Source organism: Hylobates moloch, unplaced genomic scaffold (assembly GCF_009828535.3).
Source record: "Hylobates moloch isolate HMO894 unplaced genomic scaffold, HMol_V3 SCAFFOLD_7, whole genome shotgun sequence".
NCBI lineage: Eukaryota > Metazoa > Chordata > Mammalia > Primates > Hylobatidae > Hylobates > Hylobates moloch.
Genome location: NW_026652282.1, coordinates 37,061,743 through 37,085,288, shown reverse-complemented (window position 1 = coordinate 37,085,288; position 23,546 = coordinate 37,061,743). Strand labels below are relative to the sequence as shown.

The following is a 23,546-nucleotide window of genomic DNA, read 5'->3' as shown; positions in this document are numbered from 1 at the left end:
TTTTTTTTTTTTTTTTTTTTTTTTTTTTTTTTTGAAGAGACAGGTCTCACCATGTTTGCCCAGGCTACCAGGCTAGTCTCAAACTCCTGGGCTCAAGCAGTTCTCCTGCCTTGGCCTCCCAAAGTGCTGAGATTACAGGCGTGAGTCATTGTCCCTGGCATGAATTCCTTTTTAAGGATTCCAAGTAGGGACACCCAGGGGGCATAGTTTTATGGACAGTGGATTAATTAAGGCTAATTAATCCCACTGAGCCATTTTAGGAAATATCTTTACCATTTTTATGTTATTTCTGTTAACTCAATAACATTCTTAATAGCTAGGTATGAAGCCATAATTTTAAGGCTGACAAAAAGAAACAGGATTAAGTTCCTAAGAAAACTAAAGATTATCTATGACTTTATTTTTTCTAGTCATGTTCTTAAAATAATAACAAGCTCAAAATTTGAAGAAGCATTATTAGAATTTGTTTAGAGGAAACAAAACTGCCAAACTGAAACATTTACATTAAAATGGAGAAGTACTGTGATTCTACTGAAAGGGAAATGCTTTCTGAAAGCTTTTGAATTTGAGTAAAACACATTTAGTTTAATCTGTAGTTACAAACTGATACAGAAAACGCTAAATATTTGCTATCCAAGTAGTTCCAGCCTGGCACACATACGCAGCTTCTCATTTTGTGGGAAGAAATACAGAGGCATGAGGAACTGCTTGGTCCAGCTTGTTGCAGTATGCCTGTATTTAAAAATTAAAAGCACTAGTGCTAAGATGATCTTCGTATGAAATGTATAGATCAATTAGTAAAGTACGATTTGACATTAGTTTGCTAGGACTGCCATAACAAAGTACCACAAGTTGTGTGGCTTAAAACAACAGAAATTGATTGTCTCATAGTTCTGGAGGCTGGAAAGTCCTAAATCAAGGCATTGGCAGGGGCATGCTCCCTCCAAAGGATCCAGGGAAGAATCCTTCCTTGTCTCTTCCAGTTTCTGGTGGTTGCCTGCAATCCTTGGTGTTCCTTGACTCGTAGATGCATCATTCCAGTCTCTGCTTCCGTCATCCCATGTCATTCTCTGTGCGTGTGTGTCTGTGTATTTACGTGGCCTTCTTAGAAGGACACCAGTCGTTGGACACCCTAATCCAGTATGACATCATCTTAATTAATTACATCTATAAAGACACTTATTTCCAAATAAGGTCACATTCTGAGGTTCTGGGTAAACATAAATTTTGAGTGAGGGACAATATTCAACCCAGTACAGCATGGAAAACTGATTTAACCCTGAATTAATTCTTCACATGTGAGTGCAAATTACACAAATCTAATATAAAATAATGAAATGTTACCCTGTCATCCATTAATTATGCTTTCTTGGGAATTGGTGTTAAAGTGTTATTTATGTCTTGTAATGATATTTTGAATCAGTTATGGGTTGGAATTTGTATGTGATACGTTGGAAGGTCAGTGGGTGGGTGAGTTTTTGATGGACTGAAAAGCCACGTTTTTCAGATAAAAAAACGTTTTACAAATATTATTTGGTAGTAGTTTTCAGTCCTCTCAGTTTCTAGTATAAATTTTCCTATTAAAATAATAAATGTTTAGTTTGTAAATCACCAGTGTTACAAAACATTGTTAAATGACACATCTCTCTGCCAAACTTTGACAACTAAGTTTTAAACATTAACTGGCCACGTGTCATACCTCTGAACAGCTGTTAGCATTTGTTACACACTGCTGTTTCCATAGTAAATGCCCCCACCTAATTAAGATTATTTTTGTAAGAAGTCTTAAAATTATGGTTTCTGAAAATATAATGGGTGATTAGATTAATATAGCAATTTATTGATGAGTTTTTAAAATTGCAGTAGCAATTAATTTAGAAGTCTTTATAATATTAATTTATAAGTAGACTTTTATAATAGACTTAGTAACTTTTAAATATTGCATTAGCAATCAACTGATACTTGGAATCTTTCATATTTTGTATGGCCAACATCTTTATTATAATTTTACCGTTTAGGGAGAGTTAGCATTTTTCCATCTGGCCTGGAGTTAGCCATGGAAAACTACAATTCTTGATTTACTATTTTGCTTTTTTGAGATGACATTAAATTAGTAGCCATATTTAGAAAAGCTTATTTTTAGAACTCAGAAGTTTCCTAAAGGAAAAAGATGGAACTTCTACAATAATCTGGTGATAATGTTTTTGAGCAATTTGGGGTCTGAGAAGTAAGTTAAATACAATGTTAGCTTTGGATATTTAAAGAGATTGCCAATCAGGAAATGCCAAAGCTAAGTTTCCCAAGAATTTGTAGTCCAGTCAATTTGCATTTAAATGTCTGGAATAATAAAGCCTATCTGAGGACCTTCAGGGGATGAGCTACTAGTAATTTCTCAGGGCCCCATCCAGTCTTAAGAGTCAGCTTTGGCAATTATGAAACCAGCTGCACAGTGGGCCCCCGCCCAGTGGTGGTGGTCTTTGTGCTTCTTGCCTCCTGGGGCTGTAGACTGAAGCGCATTGCTGCTCACTTTGAATTTGAGTGTCTCTCCACTGTTTTCTAACTGGATGGGCAAAACCTCCCATATCTGTTTCCCTCCATGTATTGAAGTATTATTGTCAGTGTAAAAGTACGGCATGAAACAAAATACCTGAAAGCTAGAAATACCATATGCCGTGAATATTCTCAAAGTATTTTTCCTTCTTTCTTAATGTAAAGAAATGTCAATAAACTTAGCAAAAAAAAAAAAAAAAAAAGCCACTAAGCATATGGTTCTTTGTTAAGCAGCAATTGAAAACTGATAGAACCAGGAACAAGATGAGGATTGTCCACTCCCCACTTCTATTCACCATTGTCCCAGAGACTCTGGCCAGTGCAGCTAAGACAAGAAAAAGAAATTCAAGGCATGAAGATTGGAAAGGAAGAAGTAAAATCATCCTTTCCCAGAGATGTTATCTTGCATGTAGAAAATACTAAGGAATCCACAAAAAAATCTAATAGCATTATAGGCAAGCTTAGCAAGGTCACAAGATACAAGATTAATATACACATATTATCTAAATTTCTATATGTGAGCAAAAAATAACCCAAAAATAAAATTAAAGAAATATTCACAATATTATAAAAAGAATAAAATAGGAATAAATTGAACAAAAAAATGTAGGATTTGTATACTGAAAACTAAAAAATGCTGGGAAAGAAAGATCTAAATAAATAAATGAACAGAGATATACTGTTGGATTGGAGGACTTAATATTGTTAAGATGGCGCTTTTCTCCACATTGATCTATAGATTCAGTGCAGTCCCTATCAACATCCCAGTAGGATTTCTTTGTAGAAGTCAACAAGGTGATCCTAAAATTTATATAGAAATGCCAAAACAATTTTGAAAAAGAAAAAAATTGGATAACTGATTTCAAAACTTACTGTAAGGCTACAATAATCAAAATAGTAGGGTGTTGGCATAAGGATAGATATACAGATCACTGAAACAAAAAAGAGTCCAGAAATAAACCCTCACATGTATGGTCAATTTATTTTCAACAAGATTGCCAATGCAATTACATGGAAAAGGGGATAGTCTTTTTTTTTCAAATGGTCCTGGAGCAGTTGGAGATCCATATGCAAGAAATGAATTTAGACCCTGTCTCATACCATACACAAAAGAAAATTGCCTCAAAATGGATCATAGATTCACTTTAAGAGCTTAAAACTATAAAACTTTTAAAAGAATATAGGAGTAAATCTTCATTACCTTGGGTTAGGCAAAGAGTTCTTAGATGTGACACAAGGGAATTTGGGGGGATTAAGGAAATGTTCTTAAACTGGATTGAGATGGTGGTTGTACAACTATATAAATTTACTATCATCCCACTAGATTTCACAGGGCCATTACACTAAATTAGAATTTAGCTTTGTGGCTAAGAATTTACCACTGATTCAAAAATACTAAATATGGTTTTTTCTCCCAAGAACTGTTTTATTAACCAGCATGTAGTTGTGCCTTATGGAAGAAGTCCAAATTGTGTTTTTTGTTTGAAAATGTTATGAATTACCTAATTTTATAGATTTTCAATATGAAAGACACCTTAGAGCAACTTATTTTAGTTCATTCCTTCTACATTCAAGTACATATTTGCCATTTCCAAAAATTCACAGCTTTTTGACACTTTTTTAACGTCAATTTTTTGGTCTTTTCTATTGTGGCAAAATATATATAACATAAATTTGCCACTTGCACCATGTTTAAGTGTACAGTTCAATGACATTAAGTATATTCACATTGTTATACAACCATCATCACTATCCATCTCCAGAACTCTTTCATCTTTCCCAACTAAATGTCTGTACCCATTAAATACTGACTCCCATTCACCCCTCTCCTTAGCCCCTGGCAACCACCTTTCTACTTTCTGTCCCTATGAATTTGACTATTCTAGGTACCACGTATATAAGTGAAATTATCCAGTATTTGCCCTTGTGTGTCTGGCTTATTTCATTTAGCATGATATCTTCAAGGTTCATCCATGTTATAGCATGTGTTAGAATTTTCTTCCTTTTTAAGGCTGAATAATATTCCATCATGTGTGTATACTACATTTTGTTTGTCTACTCATCCAATATTGATGTTTTGTGGTTGATAATTATGTACTAGGAAAAACCAAATTCTCAGAATAAGGCTGTCTAATCGTAGGGAATTCTGCCTCGTTCCGTCTCCACACAATTACTCTTTCTAGGATGCAAGTTAGATCTTATGCTATACATCTTTGTGAAGGAATGTGTGATTTCCACTGAAAGTATTAATGACTACGGGAGTCCCTCCAGTTCCCTTATTTGTTCAGATAAATTACTTCTTAAAGCAGGGTTTAGAATTTACTCTAGAATACCAAGAATAATGAATCAGCTTGTCACCAGTACCAGTGTTACCCACTGAGTGCCATTCTCTTTTTATGACACCGTGATCAACTTTACCAAAAGGCAAAGGAATTTGCAGAAAGCCTTCAAAGTACAACAAGCACTGATTCTTCTTTATGCTATTCTCAAGGAAAGGAGGGGTTTCCCCCTAGAAAGGAATGTGATATGCTCAGTTAAAGAATGTTCAACGGAGTGGCTTGCAGCATTCACAGTCCAAGAACATAGCTGTTTTCTTCTCTTTGTGGCCCTTCAAACATGATCTCATAAAACTCTTCTGCCAGACTCCCTTTGTGTTATTCTCTTTAAATTTTTCATGACAGAAATTCATTTTTGCTACAGCTACACCAAGTACAAATGCTTGGTGTTTACCTATGCAAAATAAAAATGCTAGCAAAAGCCAAAAATAATTAAATAAAATATTATCTGACACACCTAATGTAACATAAATGTTATCTTTTAAAGCAGCACATTAATAATTGTATGTTCACTTAATGTAAATATCATTTAACTCTTGTAGTTGCTTAAGAAGAGCCAAGCTAGGAAATGTGATTTTAACACTTTAAAAAAGTAGAAAGGAAATTAATATCATAGTGAAAATTTCTCATAGTTGGGCAAGCTCTTGTATCTGATACTAAAAAGTACCATATTTCAGAAGATTTTATTAAAACAAAATAAAATCTGCCTATATTGTAGCATGTAACTGGTTTTTTTCCTCATGCTTTCTTTTGCTCGAGAATAGGCATTATGATTTGTGTTTTACAGGGCGTAATTTTAGAGTTATTTGCCCAGTTGAAAAAGGCATAGAGAACAGTCAAGCTAGGTCATCTGAGGCCAGTGTTTGAGTTTCTCAGAAATAGCTGCCAACTGACCAGAAATCTGCCACACTGGCCTATGTTGTTAGGCCACCAAAGGCACAGTCTTCTTGGATTGAACTAGGAGGTCAAGCAGGTCTTAATTTCTTGAATTCAAAAATAAATCCCTGTAAGTGCAATGTTCTAATAAGATTAGAACAAAAGCAGCCCTGTATACAGACAAATAAAACCTGAACAAAACAAGGGCCTCCTTAAAGTTTCTTTTGCTGTCAGGATCCGAAGGATTTTTGCAGCTTTTTCAGGAAATCTTGTACTGGCCCAGATGTACTGATTTTTTAATTGCCTTTTTTGCTGACAGAAGAAAACTTTAATACTGGATTTAGAGCAGCGTATTACTAGGCCAGCTGCACTCCTTCTTGCACCTTCAAGTAAGGATATATTCCCCATCATGATTTTACCAAAACTTGATTTAAGCTAGCATTTCACTGCTAAGCTATTAAACTAAAGCTTTCCTGGAACACCTAACTCAAGAGCATCCAGGAATATTCTTCTTGGCCACTAAATACAGTAAGCAGTTGTCCATGTCCATCTTCAACTTGAGTTATGTAGTACAAACTGGGCCATGGTATTAGGAGCAGCCCTGAACCTTAGTCCAGGGAAAATCTAAATTCCAGGGTGGAACTGTTGCTCCTTGATTTCAGTCACTAGATTTAGGAATTTACACACTTTTTTATTATTATTATTATACTTTAGGTTTTAGGGTACATGTGCACAATGTGCAGGTTTGTTACATATGTATCCATGTGCCATGTTGGTGTGCTGCACCAATTAACTCGTCATTTAGCATTAGGTATATCTCCTAATGCTGTCCCTCCCCCCTCCCCCCACCCCACAACAGTCCCCGGAGTGTGATGTTCCTCTTCCTGTGTCCATGTGTTCTCATTGTTCAATTCCCACCTATGAGTGAGAACATGCGGTGTTTGGTTTTTTGTCCTTGCGATAGTTTACTGAGAATGATGGTTTCCAGTTTCATCCATGTCCCTACAAAGGACATGAACTCATCATTTTTTATGGCTGCATAGTATTCCATGGTGTATATGTGCCACATTTTCTTAATCCAGTCTATCGTTGTTGGACATTTGGGTTGGTTCCAAGTTTTTGCTATTGTGAATAGTGCCGCAATAAACATACGTGTGCATGTGTCTTTATAGCAGCGTGATTTATAGTCCTTTGGGTATATACCCAGTAATGGGATGGCCCAGCCATCCCATTATACACTTTTTAAGATGAGAAACAAATTTAGTTTAAGATTTATGAAATTTTCAAAATGAATGAAATGAAATCTTCAAATCTTCAAATGAATTCCCTTCAAATGAATGGAGTTTGCTATCTCCATGCAGATAGTCATCTGTATGACTATTATTTGAGTGCTTTCAACTATTTAAAATAAATTGATTTTTAGCAATTTTGTAGAATATAAAATTTCAAGAAAAACAATTTTTGGTACAGGTAGGATAGGCATTCTTTGTACGTCAAAAAAGAAAAATGACCTGAGTGATTTTGATTTATTTTTGTAACTTGTAATATCCCAATGATACAGAATTGTGTTTAGATTTGTAAGAAGGACAGGTTATAGAAGTTCTTCCAGCCAGATGCCATGGCTCACGCCTGTAATCCTAACACTTTGGGAGGCCGAGGTGGGTGGATCACCTGAGGTCAGGAGTTCAAGACCAGCCTGTCCAACATGGTGAAACCCCATCTCCACTAAAAATAAAATAAAATAAAATACAAAAATCAGCCGGGAGTGGTGGTGCACACCTGTAATCCCATCTCCTCAGGAGGCTAAGGCAGGAGAATTGCTTGAACCCAGGAGGCGGAGGTTGCAGTAAGCCAAGATCGCGCCATTGCACTCCATCCTAGGCGACACAGCAAGACTCCGTCTCAAAAAAAAAAGAAAAGAAAAAAGAAAAAAAGTTCTTCCTAGTGTTTAATTATAGCTCCTTCAGTTTTTGAAAATGCCGTTTTAAGCCGGGTGCGGTGGCTCATGCCTGTAATCCCAGCACTTTGGGAGGCCGAGGCGGGCGGATCACGAGGTCAGGAGATCGAGACCATCCTGGCTGACACGGTGAAACCCTGTCTCTACTAAAAATACAAAAAAAAAAATGAGCTGGGCGAGGTGGCGGGTGCCTATAGTCCCAGCTACACAGGAGGCTGAGGCAGGAGAATGGCGTGAACCCTGGAGGGCGGAGCTTGCAGTGAGCCGAGATCGCGCCACTGCACTCCAGCCTGGGCGACAGCGAGACTCCGTTTCAAAAAAAAAAAAAAGAAAATGCCATTTTAAGTTTTGCAATGTTTCTTTCACACTTACGTTGCCCATCATGCAATCTTTAGGCCACTGCTAAATACACTGCTCTTCTCCAAGCTTGAACTACATCATGTTTAATGATGCCAAGGATCTTTGAAAGGATTTTGTGTGTGTGTGTATGTGTTTGTGTGTGTGTGTGTGTGTGTGTCTGTGTGTGTGTGTGTGTCAGGGTCTCGGTCTGTCACTCCGGCTGGAGTGCAGTCATGCAATCATAGCACATTGCAACTTCGACCTTCCAGGCTCAGGCAATCCTCCCACCTCAGCCCCTCAAGTAGCTGGGATTACAGGAGTGTGCCACCACGCCTGGCTAATTTTTGCATTTTTTGTAGAGACGAGGTTTCCACATGTGGCCCAGGCTGGTCTCAAACGCCTAGCCTCAAGCAATCTGCCCACCTTGGCCTCCCAAGGTGCTGGGATGACAGATACAAGCCACTGCACCTGGCCTCAACAAGTTTATATGTAAACTTGGGCAAGAAAAATAGATTTTTAGATCTTAGAAAGTTTTCTGTGATCTCCAACTTCAGAAAATCAGTTCCAGTACAGTAATTGAATATCAGTTCTCTGTGTTTCAGTATTAAATTAGCTTTCCCTAATATTTTGCTCAATTTCAAATGTATATGAGAAAATACCTGTTATGTATTGATGGCTGATCTGCTCAGTTCACTGAAAAGATGTGACATTGGAACTTTGTTCCTATTTACCCATGTAATTCACAGAAACTGAAGAAAGTTCTTAATAAGATAGTCAGTGTTTCCAGAACAAGTTATTTCAATGTTCATTATTGCTACACAGTGTAATTCCGTGCACACTGTTATTATCTGTTTTATTAGGATCATCACAGACACATTCATTAAATATTTTGCAGCTAAATATTTGATTCTTGCAAACTTTCATTCTTTTCCAGCAGGAAACTTCTTCAGTATCTATAAAGTAAGTGATAAGATGATGGTTGCTAATGAACATCAATGTTCTTTGCAACCCTACAAGCCTATGCCTACAGTATAGTTGCAAAAGTTATAAACTTGTCTCAAACAATATACATTCTGGTCCTTAGATTTGGTTTTCTCTGTGCAAAAAAAGTTAGTGGGACATACAACTCAGTGATAATTATTTTATAGCTTCTTACCATGCATTCCATTTTAAATGTTGATCTTGATAAATACTGCACATAAACTATGAGCAAAACACAGGTTTCTATTTGATAACTAAGAAATCAGAAGATAATGTGATATAATGGAGTATGATAAAAAATGAAACTTGTTTTAGTGCTTTGAATGTAAATAAAAGGTGACGTATTAACTGATTTTATCATCTTTATGTTTGAAAGTACAATCTCAGGAGATTTGAATTTAATATCACCACCAAGTTTATTCCGCTTCATTTGAAAACCCATGTCAAATGTAGAATGTGGTCTCTTTATGGAACTGTGGCGACACTTCCTAAGACAGAAAGATGAATGAAGCGTGTCGGTGTAGCTATGTGTGGTCATATCTGACTCAGTGCCAGAGATTTGCAGAGAGCAGGCCTATCTGTGAGACAATATGAGACAGTCTGTTTCCCTTGCAGCTGTTCACATTTCCTTGTTTTGCCCTGGTGTTGTGTGTGCATGTATTTTTGTTTTTTTAATAGAAAGTGCTGAATTTGGGTAATGGTAATTTCATTAGAAAAAGAGAGTAAACAGTAACAGATTCATTCTTGTTTTCCCTCTAGGGATAATTTATTAACATTTTTCCTTCTCTCTTCCTCCCCCTTCACACCTCAGCTTTATAAATACACCTGATACCTTCAAATTTCAGGAAAGCAAATAGCAAAAGGAAATACATTTTGTCATTCCAATACAACTTGAATTTAAGCTTCTAGAGCAGGGATTTACAGACTATGGCCCTCAGGCCAGATCCAGCTGGCCACCTGTTTTTGTAAATAAAGTTTTATTGGAACACAGCCATGCTCATTCACTTATGGATTATTAACAGCCGCCCTCATAAAACACAACAGGGTTTAGTGGCTGTGACAGAGACCATATGGCCTGCAAAGCCTAAAATATTTCCTATCTTGCCAGGATAGGATTAGGATCCTGATATTCTTTTTTTTTTTTTTCTTGAGACAGAGTCTCACTCTGTTGCCCAGGCTGGAATGCAGTGGCGTGATCTCGGCTCACTGCAACCTCCGCCTCTCGGGTTCAAGTGATTCTCCTGCCTCAGCTACCCTAGTAGCTGGGACTACAGGCATGCACCACTACACCCGGCTAATTTTTGTATTTTTAGTAGAGATGGGGTTTCATCATGTTGGCCAGGCTAGTCTCAAACTCCTCACCTCAGGTGAGAATCCTGACATTCTTTAACATGGCAAGGCTTGTAATTGATTAGCTAAGAGTTTTCAAATCATATTGAGTGTATTTTTTCCCTGCAGCCTATAAATAGAATTTTATACAGCTTTTTTCCCAAGTATTTGCCAAAGATATCTCCCTGGCACAAGGCATTGTGTATTACTGAATTCTAGTAACAAGCTGAGGAGATCTGGATGAGAGAAACGACAGCATATCAGCAGGGCAGGGTCAGGTCCCTGCTACTCTGGCTGTATGACCCTGACCATGACAATTCACCTGACTGGAACTCAGCTTTTGACTTTAAAATGGAGGAGTTGAATCATGTTGACATCTAAGATCTCCTTTTTTTTTAATTTTTTTTTTTTGGTACCCCAAACAGAATCTTTCTGTCACCCAGGCTGGAGTGCAGTGGCACAATCATAGCTCACTCATCCTGGGCTCAGGGAATACTCCCACCTCCCCATCTTGAGTAGCTGGGACTACAGGCAATCACCACCACACCCAGCAAATTTTTTTATTTTTTGTAGAGACAGAGTCTCACTATCTTGCCAAGGTTGGTCTTGAATTCCTGGGCTTAAGCGATCTTCCTACCTCGTATGGCCTCCCCAAGTGCTGGGATTACAGGCATGAGCCACCACACCCAGCCCTAAGGTCTTTTTTACCTTGAAAATTGTATAAAGTAAGTCAGACTTAAAAGATACAAAAGAAAGAATTAAATATAGTCAAAACATATTTCTTAATTTTGAGGGAAAGTTTTTAACTGCACATGCAGGATCGAAGAGAAATAATATCTAGTTCCTAAAGAAACAAGCTGAAATAAATATTCCTGATGTGTTTATTTTATGTTACTCTGAATTTTTTTTAAATCTATTTACAATTTCTATGTACTAGTCCAAATATAATACTTATTTTTTCTAGAGGAAGCATTTCTTAAACACTACTGTGTACTCAGCCTCACGCTAGGGGCTGTTACCTAATGTCAGAGAACCCGAGTCTGGTCGTGGGAAAGAAAAAGAACCACTTAAACAGCATGTTCTATAATAATGTACCTCAGACATTCAGTTCCCTCTTGGCTGTTGATGCCCTTGGTGTGACAGACACCCCAGTGTTGGCTCTGTCCTGAGTTGCAGACATGTGGTTTCTGCATCGTCAGTATACTCAGCACCTGGTCTCAGAAACATGTTCTCGTCCCCTGCCCCCAGGGGTTACCACATAGCTTTTTACTTCTGAGTCCTCTTGTCCTCCTGGGCAGGGCTGCACCCAGATGGCTCCAGCCAGGCTACCTTCTTCAGTGTCTCCTTGACTCATGAGAAACACACACATGCTTAACTCAACATACACTACAAGCATGGCCTGCCCCAGGCGGCCTCCAGCCATGAAAGAGGCGGGCACCAGTCTCTTTTTGCTTAGGACCCCAAATGCCACATGTCAAGCTGCCCCAAGGACTCTCTCTCACACAGAGATCCTTCCTAGTGTACCAAGGTGGGCCTATAAGTTGCTACATTCAGCAAGCATCCCTCCAGAGAATGAGATAGTGAGCTCTTCTGGCTGGCACCTCCAGTGTCTAATGCGTGGTTCTTTTGGGGCATCTACCATCCTTCACTTTGTATGAGGGAGTGTGCAATCCCCTCTCCTTTCCTCTCGAACAAGAAGGATAAGGGAGTAATCAAATAGTTGCTCTTCTGTGACTCCTACGAATCCCAGATAGGCAGAAAGAGGGGTCCTGGGGTGAATATGGAAGGGCCATTTTGACTGCCTTTCAGCAAGCACTGGAGAAGTGGTCTAGCAGCTTCATAGCAGGTTCAGTGCCATTTACTTCTTCTTGGCCTTAGCTTTGGGCTTTAGCTGAAAGTCCAAGACTACTGGTAAGGTCCCAAATAACATTTTATATATTCTTTATATATGATAGAATGGGGGGTGGGTAAAGGGTAAGAAAGACAAGCTGCAGTTTTCCTTTGTTCTCAAAACCCAGCTACCTCTCATTTGCCCCAGACCTTGACAAAACTCTACCTGGATTTGAAATTTGAGTCCTGCATATCTTTGCAGGCAGCATGTAATATGCAGATGACCCATGAGAATGAGAAATCCAAAAGCACTGTTTCTAACTAAACACTTCAATGTTACATTGCATTTGAACTTTTTTCCATTGATGACTTTTTATTTACCTGCTTTGCCATATTTCTCAAATGCTTTGTATATGCTATGGATATCACTAAAGTATTTTGAGTCTCTAAGACAAAAATATAGAAGTTGGTGGGGGAAAATGAAGGTTGACATACTATGCATATACATCAAGATACTCTCCAACTTCGGGTTGCCCACTGAGATCATTGCCAGTTGTTATTGCTGGGGACCAAACTACTTACTCTCAGGTCTCCAAAGGGATGAATCCTTCATACATTTCTGGGCCTTTGGTTATACAGATTTTTGGAATTTGTGAGCCCTTTGAAGACAGAAACTCTCATCTTTTTCATCTCTGTATCCCTAGTACATAGAACCCCACATTTTAGTACATAGTAAGACTTCAATAAATATTGAGTGGATAGGTATGTGGATGAACCAACAAAGGGTCACTTCTCTCTGACAGTGACAAGATGAGCCCATTCCTCACTCCCTCCTGCTTCAGTTCTTACTTGCCCTTTTGGTTGATGAGCCAGCAGCCGAGATTCACAGTCCATTCTTTGCCACATGGACACCATCCTCTCTATCCTGTGGCTGCCTTGAGAGGTGCAGTTTCTAGGACTTGAGAGCTGCAGTTTTTAGAAGAGCCCAATGCCCCCACCTCAGGTAGAAGCCCCATATTTTAATTCCTTCCCATTGTATCTGCCTTTCATATTAAGCATCCCACCTCCCCCTCATCCTGCCACTACTTCCACTGAACTTTAGGTGAATTTAATTTAATTTAGGTGATTGAACTGGATCAGACCAGACCAAAGGCATGGAAGAAAATTTGGTCTGAGTATCTTCCTTGGAGCAGTGCCTTAAAAGAGATTCCAGGCACTTGTGTGCCATCTATGAAGTTGTACGGATAGAACAGCGGTTCTCACTTGACCACTATGTGCCTCATTTTTCTCATCTTAAAGTGAGAATAGCAGGGGTAACCAACTGCATAGGATTGTTTGAGGTTAAATGAATGAGTATATGTTAAGAGCTTAGACTAGTAACTATCATCTAGTAAGTGCTCAATAAAAGTAATATTGTTGCTATTAGTAGTACTATTAGTACTCTCATAAGTTAGCACTGGACATAAGATTTTCAAATACCTAAGGAGTTTATTAAAGCACAGATTTCTGGACCTCCTTCTTAAATTCTGATGTTGTAGGTCTGGAGGGGGGTCCAGGAATCTATGTTCCATAAGTACTACATCTGATTCGGCCACACGTTCTTAAGAAATTACAGATATAAGACCTAAGGAACTGTATTTGACATAGTAAGACCAGGCCAAAAATTGTCTCCAATTTGGGGAGTTGTGGGATTATTTTTTCTTTGTGAGAAAAATTGATGTGCATTTATTAAATGTTTAAATAGAAACGAACCATAATCATAGTTGAAAATGTTGGAAATAATAGTTCTTGATCAAGAAAAAGGCAAAACTTACAGTTTATCATGGAATTAGACATTATAAAGTGATGGTGCTATCAACCTGTAAAGCCTCAAATTAAATTTGCTTTTTTTCTCAAACAGATTTGAGATTTTTTTTTTGAGACAAAGTCTTGCTCTGTCACCCAGGCTAGAGTGCAGTGATGCGATCATAGCTCACTGCAGCCTTGACCTTCTGAGTACTTGGGAATACAGGTATATGCCACCATGCCTGGCTAATTTTTGTATTTCTTTCGCAGAGACAGGGTTTTGCCATGCTGCCCAGGCTGTTCTCCAATTCCTGGGCTCAAGCAGTCTGCCTGCCTCAGCTTCCCAAAGTGCTGAGATTACAGGTGTGAGCCACTGCACCCAGCCGGGTTTGAGATTTTATAAAAATATTTTTATGTATTCACTTAGATTATTTAAACTTTGCTTGATAATTAATATTATGACACATCAGGTGGTGACAAAATGTGTTTTTAAAGTGTTATGTATTTTTTTAATTGTGATAAGAACACTTAACATGAGCTCTACCCTCTCAACAAATTTTAAAGTGCACAATACAGTATTGTTGGCCGGGCATGGTTCCTCACGCCTATAATTCCAGTGCTTTGGGAGACCAAGGCGGGTGGATCACAAGGTTAGGAGTTAGAGACCAGCCTGGCCAACATGGTGAAACCCCATCTCTACTTAAAATACAAAAAAATTAGCTGGGCGTGGTGGCACGCGCCTGTAATCCCAGCTACTCAGGAGGCTGAGGCAGGAGAATCGCTTGAACCGAGGAGGCAGAGCCTGCAGTGAGCCGAGATTGAGCCACTGCACTCCAGCCTGGGAGACAAAGCGAGACTCCGTCTCAAAAAAAAAAAAAACAGTGCACAATACAGTCTTGTTAATGATGGACACAATGTTGTACAGCAGATCACTAGAACTTATTCATCTTGCAAATGTAATGTAGTGTGTGTGTGTATGTGTGTTTTACGGTTTCTTAGTTTTTTTGGTTTTGCATTTTGTTTGGGTTTGGGTGGTGGTTTTTTGTTGTTTTACTATTTTTTATTGCATGCATGCAGTGCAATTCATTTCTATAGGCTAGTCTGGAAACCTAATCACTATTTATAACATTATTTTTGTGGGAAAATGTGATCCCAGTTACAACATTGACATTTCTTTAGAGATAGAAAGCATTCAGAAGATGGAGACTGCCCACATATATTTTACAGGGATCTGGGCAAACTTTTGTGGACCAGCCACAAATCACCATTTCCCTAAAATGTTAATATAATGTTTTAAATAGAGCAGCATTTTACTAGTCTACTTATACTATTTAATCTCTGATTTAGTAGTGCTTTCTTAATTAATACATCATTTAAAAAATTGTCCCTGCTCTATCTTCACATTGCTTTTGTTAGACATTTTTATGTATGATGTGGCCCAAATATTTACAAGTCATAAAAATTTATTTTGCATTAGTATAAGCAAATCTGACTATAATCTGAAGAATGTTTATAGTCAGTATTTGACTTCTCAACTAGCATTGGTGTACAGAGTAGGTGAAGAAAAAAAAAGAATAAAACCGACCACAAAAATCCCCACCTATTTTAGAGAAGTTAGGAAATAGAAGTGTTCACAACAGCCGAGGTCATCTTTAACTTTTCACTTTTCAAAGCAGACTGTTGACTATGAAACACTTTATTTGAGGTAGAAATTAATATTTTAATTGTATTTCTAAAAGAATTAAATGTATGTTCTTCAGAAAGCTGAACTTTAGATCATTTAGGTTTGTGGAATTTTAGAAATATATTTAGTTTCTTTCTTTTTTTTTTTTTTGGAGACGGAATCTCGCTCTGTCGCCCAGGCTGGAGTGCAATGGCGTGATCTCGGCTCACTGCAACCTTCACCTCTCAGGTTCAAGCAATTCTCCTGCCTCAGCCTCCCGAGTAGTTGGGGTTACAGGCGCCCACCACCATGCCCGGCAAATTTTTTTTGTATTTTTAGTAGAGACAGGGTTTTGCCATGTTGGTCAGGCTGGTCTCGAACTCCTGACCTCAGGTGATCTGCCCACCTTGGCCTCCCAGAGTTCTGGGATTATAGGCATGAGCCATCGCGCCCAGCGTAAATTTACTTTCTTTTCAGTGTCTTCTCCACTCTGAATTGGCAGAGTCAAAAGAAAAAAAGTTTATGTCCTTGACTTCCTGCTGAAGGATACCAGCACTGATTCTGTTAATGAACAGCCCTAGTAAAACAACCATAAACCTTTGTGAGAACATTCTTTCCTAGAAGGAGTTGGGTTTGCCCTTTCCCAAGATTTAGGTTTCTGTGAAAATTCTTCCAGACGTGCCTTGGCCGGAAAGCATTCTTTCATTTTACTCCGTATAGACGTGCCTTGGCCAGAAAGCATTCTTTCATTTTACTCTGTATTCATGCTATTGAAAGTTGCTTCTGTCAGAGGAAACAAACACTGTGATTGAGGAAATATTGACGAATTTTAAATGACAAGGAAATTGCCACATTGACAGAATTTTGGTTCATCTATTTAAAGGTGATTTTTTGAAAAGATATGCATAAGACTCATATTCTGACAAGTCTCACGGAACAATTCAGAGGTTATTACCAAGAGGATCCCACCGAAATCATCAGCCTGCCTTTTTAAAAGGAAAATATTGTTTAGTGAAATAATAAATATGAAGCTCTGAATTTTAGCAAAGAATTGTGAGTGTTTACTGGATTTTCTTCTTTGCTTTTTAGCTGTATGACAAAATTAACACAAAGTCTTCACCACAAATCAGGAATCCTCCAAGCGATGCAGTACAGAGAGCCAAAGAGGTAAGTGATATATTTTATAGAAGTATTTGGCATCATCATATTTGCTACCTTATTGCAGACATTTCTGTTGCACATTAAGAGGCAGTTTCCCTGGAGTCACAATTTGACTCATTATATTCAGATTTAGTATTTCTAAGTTTATTACTGAACATACAGAAAAGAAAAAAAGATCTCTGCGGCAATATTGCCTAGATTTCTAGTTCTGGTTCTGCGATGTAAACTTGAATACATTACCATCAATTTTACTTCTCTTTTTCTGTTTTTTAAAAAAGAAAGTTATTTTACAACACTTGGTGGAAATAGACATGCTATAAAAATTTGAGTTGCTTTTTGAAGGTGGTAATGTTTGAAAGTTAATTAAATTTCTGTAGCAATTAAATATACTGAGTTCAAAGAAGTCATTTTTGTAAATTGTCAAGGTATGTGGCTATATCTGTCACAAACTTTTAAAAACCTATTTATGATAGAAACACAACATTGCAGAAAGTTTGGAAAATAAAAATAGATCCATAATCTCATCACCCTAACACAGTAGTTTCCATTTTTATATATCGTTTTCCAGTCACTCTCCATTTGCATATAAATTTTTTTATAGTTGTAATCAAAATGTGTCTTTTTTTAACCTACCGTTATATAATAAGCATATTTCCATGTTTCTACTTGATCTTTACAAATATAACTTCTAATGACTGCAATATTTTTCTTTGCTGTTATTAAAGTATAACATATTAGCAATTCTCCCATTGTTAGACACATAGGTTTTTTTTTTTCATTTTTTGATCATGTCAGTCTTTGTTCAAATAAACATTTTTCTTTTAGAAAAATTATTTCTTATAAAGTGAAATTACTGTATGAAAGACTATGAAGAACATAATCCCTTCCCTACCAGATTTTAAACACAAAGTCTGTACTGGAAGATGGTGTATGTTCACTGAGAAATGAGACCCATGCAGTGGAGGCTGCCTGGCCTGTCCACTTGGTCAGGACTAGCTTGGAGGGGTTGTCTCTGACTTCGCCACCGAGGACTCATAGAAGGGAATTAAGGTATCGCTGATAGAGGCATGAATCACCACCCTGTCTTCACAATATGCAGATAGAAGCAGAGAGACTCTGGGGACAATTCTTTGGCTCAACTGGACAGTGAAAACCTGCTGGATTCCCCCTAGCCCTTCTTAGGTGGAAATACTACACCTCTGTATTTAAAAATAAACTAGGAGAGGAGCAAGGACCCAGAGAAGAGTATGTGGTTTTGTCCTCTCATTTCACTAGTAGAGAAACTCGGAGCATAAAATACACCAAGGATAATTGGTTTATCATCTTGAAACAATATGAATTAACAGCATAACCAGCACTCTAATGAACAGAGTATTCAGATAAGAAAGCTCTGTCATTTTTGCTTGTTTGTTTGTTCTTCCCTGAGGCAGTAGTTGAGTAGCACAGAACATTCTAGTTATGATGCTAAAATCTAAGGCTCGGGCCATGTGACCTCACAACATCCTCCTCCTGCCCCAGTAGGAAGCTTTTTTATGGTTTTCACAGGTTGAAGTGAGAGTCCTCCTGGATGTATCCTGCCATCCAGTTGTGCTGAAGCAATCCTTGATTGGCTTGATGGTTGGAATTCAGTTGAGTGTAATGCAAACCTCTGAATCCAGCCATATGCAGTTAGAATAGCAGCAGGTGTTTACTCAGAAAAAGAACAGAGGCTTTTTCATGGGTTCATGTCCCATAAATAACTTATACAGGTAAACTCCATCCTGGTGGTAAAGGAGAACTTTTGAAAACAATTTTATTTGAAAACAACCATTTTTACCTGTGCAGAAAAATGTTAATGACTAATTAGTGAAGAAAATTTGAGTGGAAAGAGAAAATAAGGCTTTAAAAAATTGTTCTCTTAGGCTCCCTGGCGTTTAACCCTAAGAGCCATTAGCAGAGGCATGACTTCTCTGTGTGGGCAGATGACTATGGGGAATAACATTGATCCGGCGGGCATTTTTGCATTTTCTACATTACTTAAAGAAAAATTACTTGTGTATTCTTAATTAAGTAGTCTAATTAATTAGTACTGTTATTGAAATCGTTTTTATTTGTGCCTGTGTCATTTTGACATTTCTAAAGGGAATTGGCAGTGCTGTTAATATAAAAGAAAACTTCTTATTAACTTTTTGTCCATATTGATTTTTATGGTGAGTTTGGAAAAAGATATTCAGAGATACTCTTCCGTTAAGTTTCATAAATCTGTAATAAATATATGTTGCAGGCTTGTCATTTTGTTTTGTATTTTTCAATAACCTTTTAGGTTATAGTTGACAGACTATTAGAACAATTTGCTTCATTTTTATTATCATCAATACTATTCTTCTATGTATTAATAATATTTGAATAAAATGAAAAGTTTTTCAAAATAATTGTTTTGCCTGCCATAAAAATCCACTCATAATTTTTAACTTAAAAGAATTTAACATTTTGTAAATCTTGTGTCGTGTTTGTACTATTATATATCTTGTTTATTTTTTAGGTATTGGAAGAAATTTCATGTTACCCTGAGAATAACGATGCAAAGGAACTAAAGCGTATTTTGACACAACCTCATTTCATGGTAAGTAATAATTAAACTTCCATAGAACTGAAACCTCACTTTCAAAAGAAGTTTTTAAACTACCCTCATAAAATGTAGCCAGCTTCATCTCATGCATTTTTATCCATATCATATGAGACTATTAAGATTACAATACCAGGTAATACCAAATATTTCAAGATTCTTTTGTTTACTTTGTGTCACAACTGTAAAGATACTCTTGGTGAAGTGGCTTTTCAGGGACTGTACTCATCAGACAAGGGATTTTCTTTCTTATGGGGTAGTCCTTTAGTCACTGGAACTGTTTATGTTACTTAAACCACAAAGAACGAAAATTAGAGACAGTTTTCAATAATAAGGAATTGTCTGAATCTAGGTGATATACTGGAAGAATTACATCTCTTTTGACAATGCAAAACTGCTGCACTTTCTTGGTTCATTTCTACTATATGGAAAATGGGGATAACACCTGTATTTAGCCAAATATAAAGCTAAATAACTAAACAAAGCTCAAAGCTCAAAATAGATAAGATGCTTTGCTGTGGAAAAAGGTCCATGCTTATCTACCTAACTGCAATACAAAAACACAATTACAGATGGAAATTCATGTTGAATATACCATGTTAAAAGCATTAGCCACATCAGTTTATGTGAAAAATATGTGAAAAGTAGAAAATTTACCTCACTGCCCTTTGGGAGAAAATCTGACTTAAAAGCCTTGTTCTTATAACTACTATTACAGATGATACTTTGAATTTTTATTTATTTATTTACTTTTGAGATGGAGTCTCACCCTGTCACCCAGGGTGGAGTGCAGTGGCACAATCTCAGCTGACTGCAATCTCTACCTTCCAGGTTCAAGCAGTTCTCCTGCCTAAGCCTCCCGAGTAGCTGGGATTGCAGGTGTGCACCACGACACCTGGATAACTTTTGTATTTTTAGTAGAGACGGGGTTTCACCATGTTGGCCAGGCTGGTCTAGAACTCCTGACCTTCCCTCCCGCCTCAGCCTCTCAAAGTGCTGGGATTACAGGCATAAGCCACCATGCCTGGCCACAGGTGACACTTTTAAAATAATAATAACAGTATAATATGTGTATCAAAGCAATTACCTGTGAGTTATATATATGCTGTTTTATGATAGTGTTTCTTTTTTTGTTTTTTTTTTTTGTTTTTTTTTGAGACGGAGTTTCACCCTGTCGCCCAGGCTGGAGTGCAGTGGCGCAATCTCGGCTCGCTGCAAGCTCAGCCTCCCAGGTTCACGCCATTCTCCTGCCTCAGCCTCCCAAACAGCTAGGACTACAGGCGCCCGCCACCACGCCTGGCTAATTTTTTTGTATTTTTAGTAGAGACGGGGTTTCACTGTGTTACCAGGATAGTCTCGATCTCCTGACCTCGTGATCTGCCCGCCTCGGCCTCCCAAAGTGCTGGGATTACAGGCGTGAGCCACCGTGCCCGGCCCTTTATGATAGTGTTTCTAAACCTTTAACCAAGTTATTGAAATAAATTTTTTTTCCTCAAAGTAACTACCTGGAAAGAAGTAATTACCATATTCATCCTTCCTAACTCTCCCACCTAAGCATTAAAGGCTGAATTCAAGTATAATCTTTGAGAGTATTTGACTTTATTCTATGGTAACAGCACTGTCCAGTGACATACAATTAGGATACAGGTTCTAATGCCTGTGGATGAGTGCATTTTTACAACCTAGGGTGTAAACACAGAACTTCGTTCAAATCTCACCTCTGTTATCAAGATCTCTTGTAACCTCTCTACACTTCTCTTGAACTTTCTCTTCTCTAACTCTTTTCCACTTGTTTGTATTCACCTGCATAACATTCTAATGCTTGCTGGCCTGCCAGAGCAGGTCCCTTCCCGGTGAATGAGCCAGGGCAATTTTTCTTTGTCCTTCCATATCCTGGCCCAGTTTTGTTGTTCTCATTGAGCTTATGATCTCATTTAGTCATTGTGATTATCTCTATTTCACAGAGCAGGAGAATAAAGAAGCTATATGCTTTATTAATAATTCTCAAATGTGATGAATCACAAATATCTGCAGTTAAATTACCGTTAATATTATCTTGTTCACTGTTTCATGCACATGTGCTGTGTTTCCCCAGATTATAATTCATTCCCTTTTAGACAGCATGTCTTCTATAGCAGGGGCCTCCAACCCCTGGGCCACTGACCAGTACCCATCCGTGGCCTGTTATGAACCAGGCTGCACAACAGGAGGTGAGCAGCAGGCCAGCCAGCATTACCACCTGTGTCCCCCTCCTGTCAGATCAGTCTAGGCATTAGGTTCTCATAGGAGTGGGAACCCTATTGTGAACTGCGCATGCGAGGGATCTAGGTTGCATACTCCTTATGAGAATCTAATGCCTGATGATCTGAGGTGGAATGGTTTCATCCTAAAACTATTCCCCGACCTCTATCCTCCCCCACCCCCACCCACCCTGCCATCCGTGGAAAAATTGTCTTCCCCAAAATGGGTCCCTGGTGCCAAAAAGGTTGGGGACCACTGTTCTATATTATAAAAGTGGTTAAAGATGTGAATTCAGATGACCTGGGGTTGAACTCCATCCTTGCCACCATAACTTTATGAACTCTGACTCTGAGCCAACCTCGTGGAGTCAGAATAAGAATTAAGTAGCTGATGTATCTACTGTGCATAGCACAATGCTTGACATATGCTTAATGCCTAATAGATGTTATCTGATACCTATTATTAGTTGCTCCATAGTATCTATCATGTATAGGGCACATAGTAAGTTATCAGTAAAACATTGAATAGATTAGGAACCTGCCCGTTTGCAGATAGGTTAGCCTCTCCTTGGCTGACTGCTCTGTGCAGTGTTCCATAGCTAGAAACAGATATATAATAAATTTTGGACCAGGCACAGTGGCTCATGCCTGTAATCCCAGCATTTTGGAAGGCCAAGGCAGGAGCATTGCTTGAACCCAGGAGTTAAAGACCAGCCTGGGCAACATAGGGAGACCCCATCTCTACAAAAAATTAAAAATAAACTAGCCAGACATGGTGGCACATGCCTGTAGTCCCAGCTACTTAGGAGGCTGAGGTGGGAGGATCACATGAGCCTGGGAGGTCAAGGCTGAAGTGAGCCATGATGGCACCACTGCACTTCAGCCTGGGCAAGAGAGCGAGACCCTGTCTCAAAAAGTAAAAAATGCCAGGAACTGTGGCTCATGCTTATAATCCCAGCACTTTGGGAGGCTGAGGAATGAGAGTCATTTGAGGTCAGGAGTTCAAGACCAGCCTGGCTAACATGGTGAAACCCCATCTCTACTAAAAATACAAAAAAAATAAATAAATAATAGCCTGGTGTGGTAGCACACACCTGTAGTCCCAGCTACTTGAGAGGCTGAGGCACGAGAATCACTTGAACCTGGGAGACAGAGGTTGCAGTGAGCCGAGATCACGCCACTGCACTCCAGCCTGGGTGAGCGTGAGACTCCTTCTCAAAAAAAAATAAAAATAAAAAATAAAAAATGAATTTGGACAGACATGTCTTTCTATAAATTGCTAAGTAAACTCAGCTCAATTCAGAGAGTGATATAGGGCCATATGACACCAATAGATCTTTCAGATTTGAAGTAAGCTAAATAAATTAACATATACTTTTTTTCATCAAAATCATTATGGCTCATATAGCCCATTGTATGACAGCTTATCTGTCTTCTAAGTCTCGACATGTTTTGCTTTTCTGAAGTCAGAGAGAAGTTAATATGTGCATTGCTATTAGTAAACATTTTCAGAAATAATAAGTAATTTTTATAATTTATTGAATACCTAGCTAGGTGCTTAAAAGACATTTTCATTCATTTATCAAATAAGTAAATGCCTACTGTATGCCAGGCACACTATGCCGGGCACTAAGGACCTAGTAGTGAATAAGACAAGCAAGATCCCTGCCCTCGTGGAACTTCCACTCTAGTGGAGGTGGGGTGGGAGGACAGGTAGGAGAGGTAGAGGTAGACAATGAGCAAGTAAGCTAACAAGATAATTTCATATGGCAATAATAACTATGAAGAAACTAAAGGATAATGGTGCAGAGATTATAGTAAAGTGGGAGCTGCTTTAGATAGTCAGGGGAAAGCCCCTCTGAGAAGTAGCCACTTGGGCTGAGACTCCTTTGGG

General features: G+C 38.3%; 1 protein-coding gene across 1 annotated transcript in view; it reads left to right on the top strand.

Moving 5' to 3' along the window:
- CASK (calcium/calmodulin dependent serine protein kinase) overlaps positions 1–23,546 on the top strand; it is a 419,626-nt gene that overhangs the window by 330,512 nt on the left and 65,568 nt on the right. The window contains exons 13-14 of the mRNA XM_058441306.1: positions 16,736–16,813; positions 19,329–19,409. Of these exons, the coding sequence (XP_058297289.1) occupies positions 16,736–16,813; positions 19,329–19,409 (159 nt within the window). The remainder of the gene's footprint in view (positions 1–16,735; positions 16,814–19,328; positions 19,410–23,546) is intronic.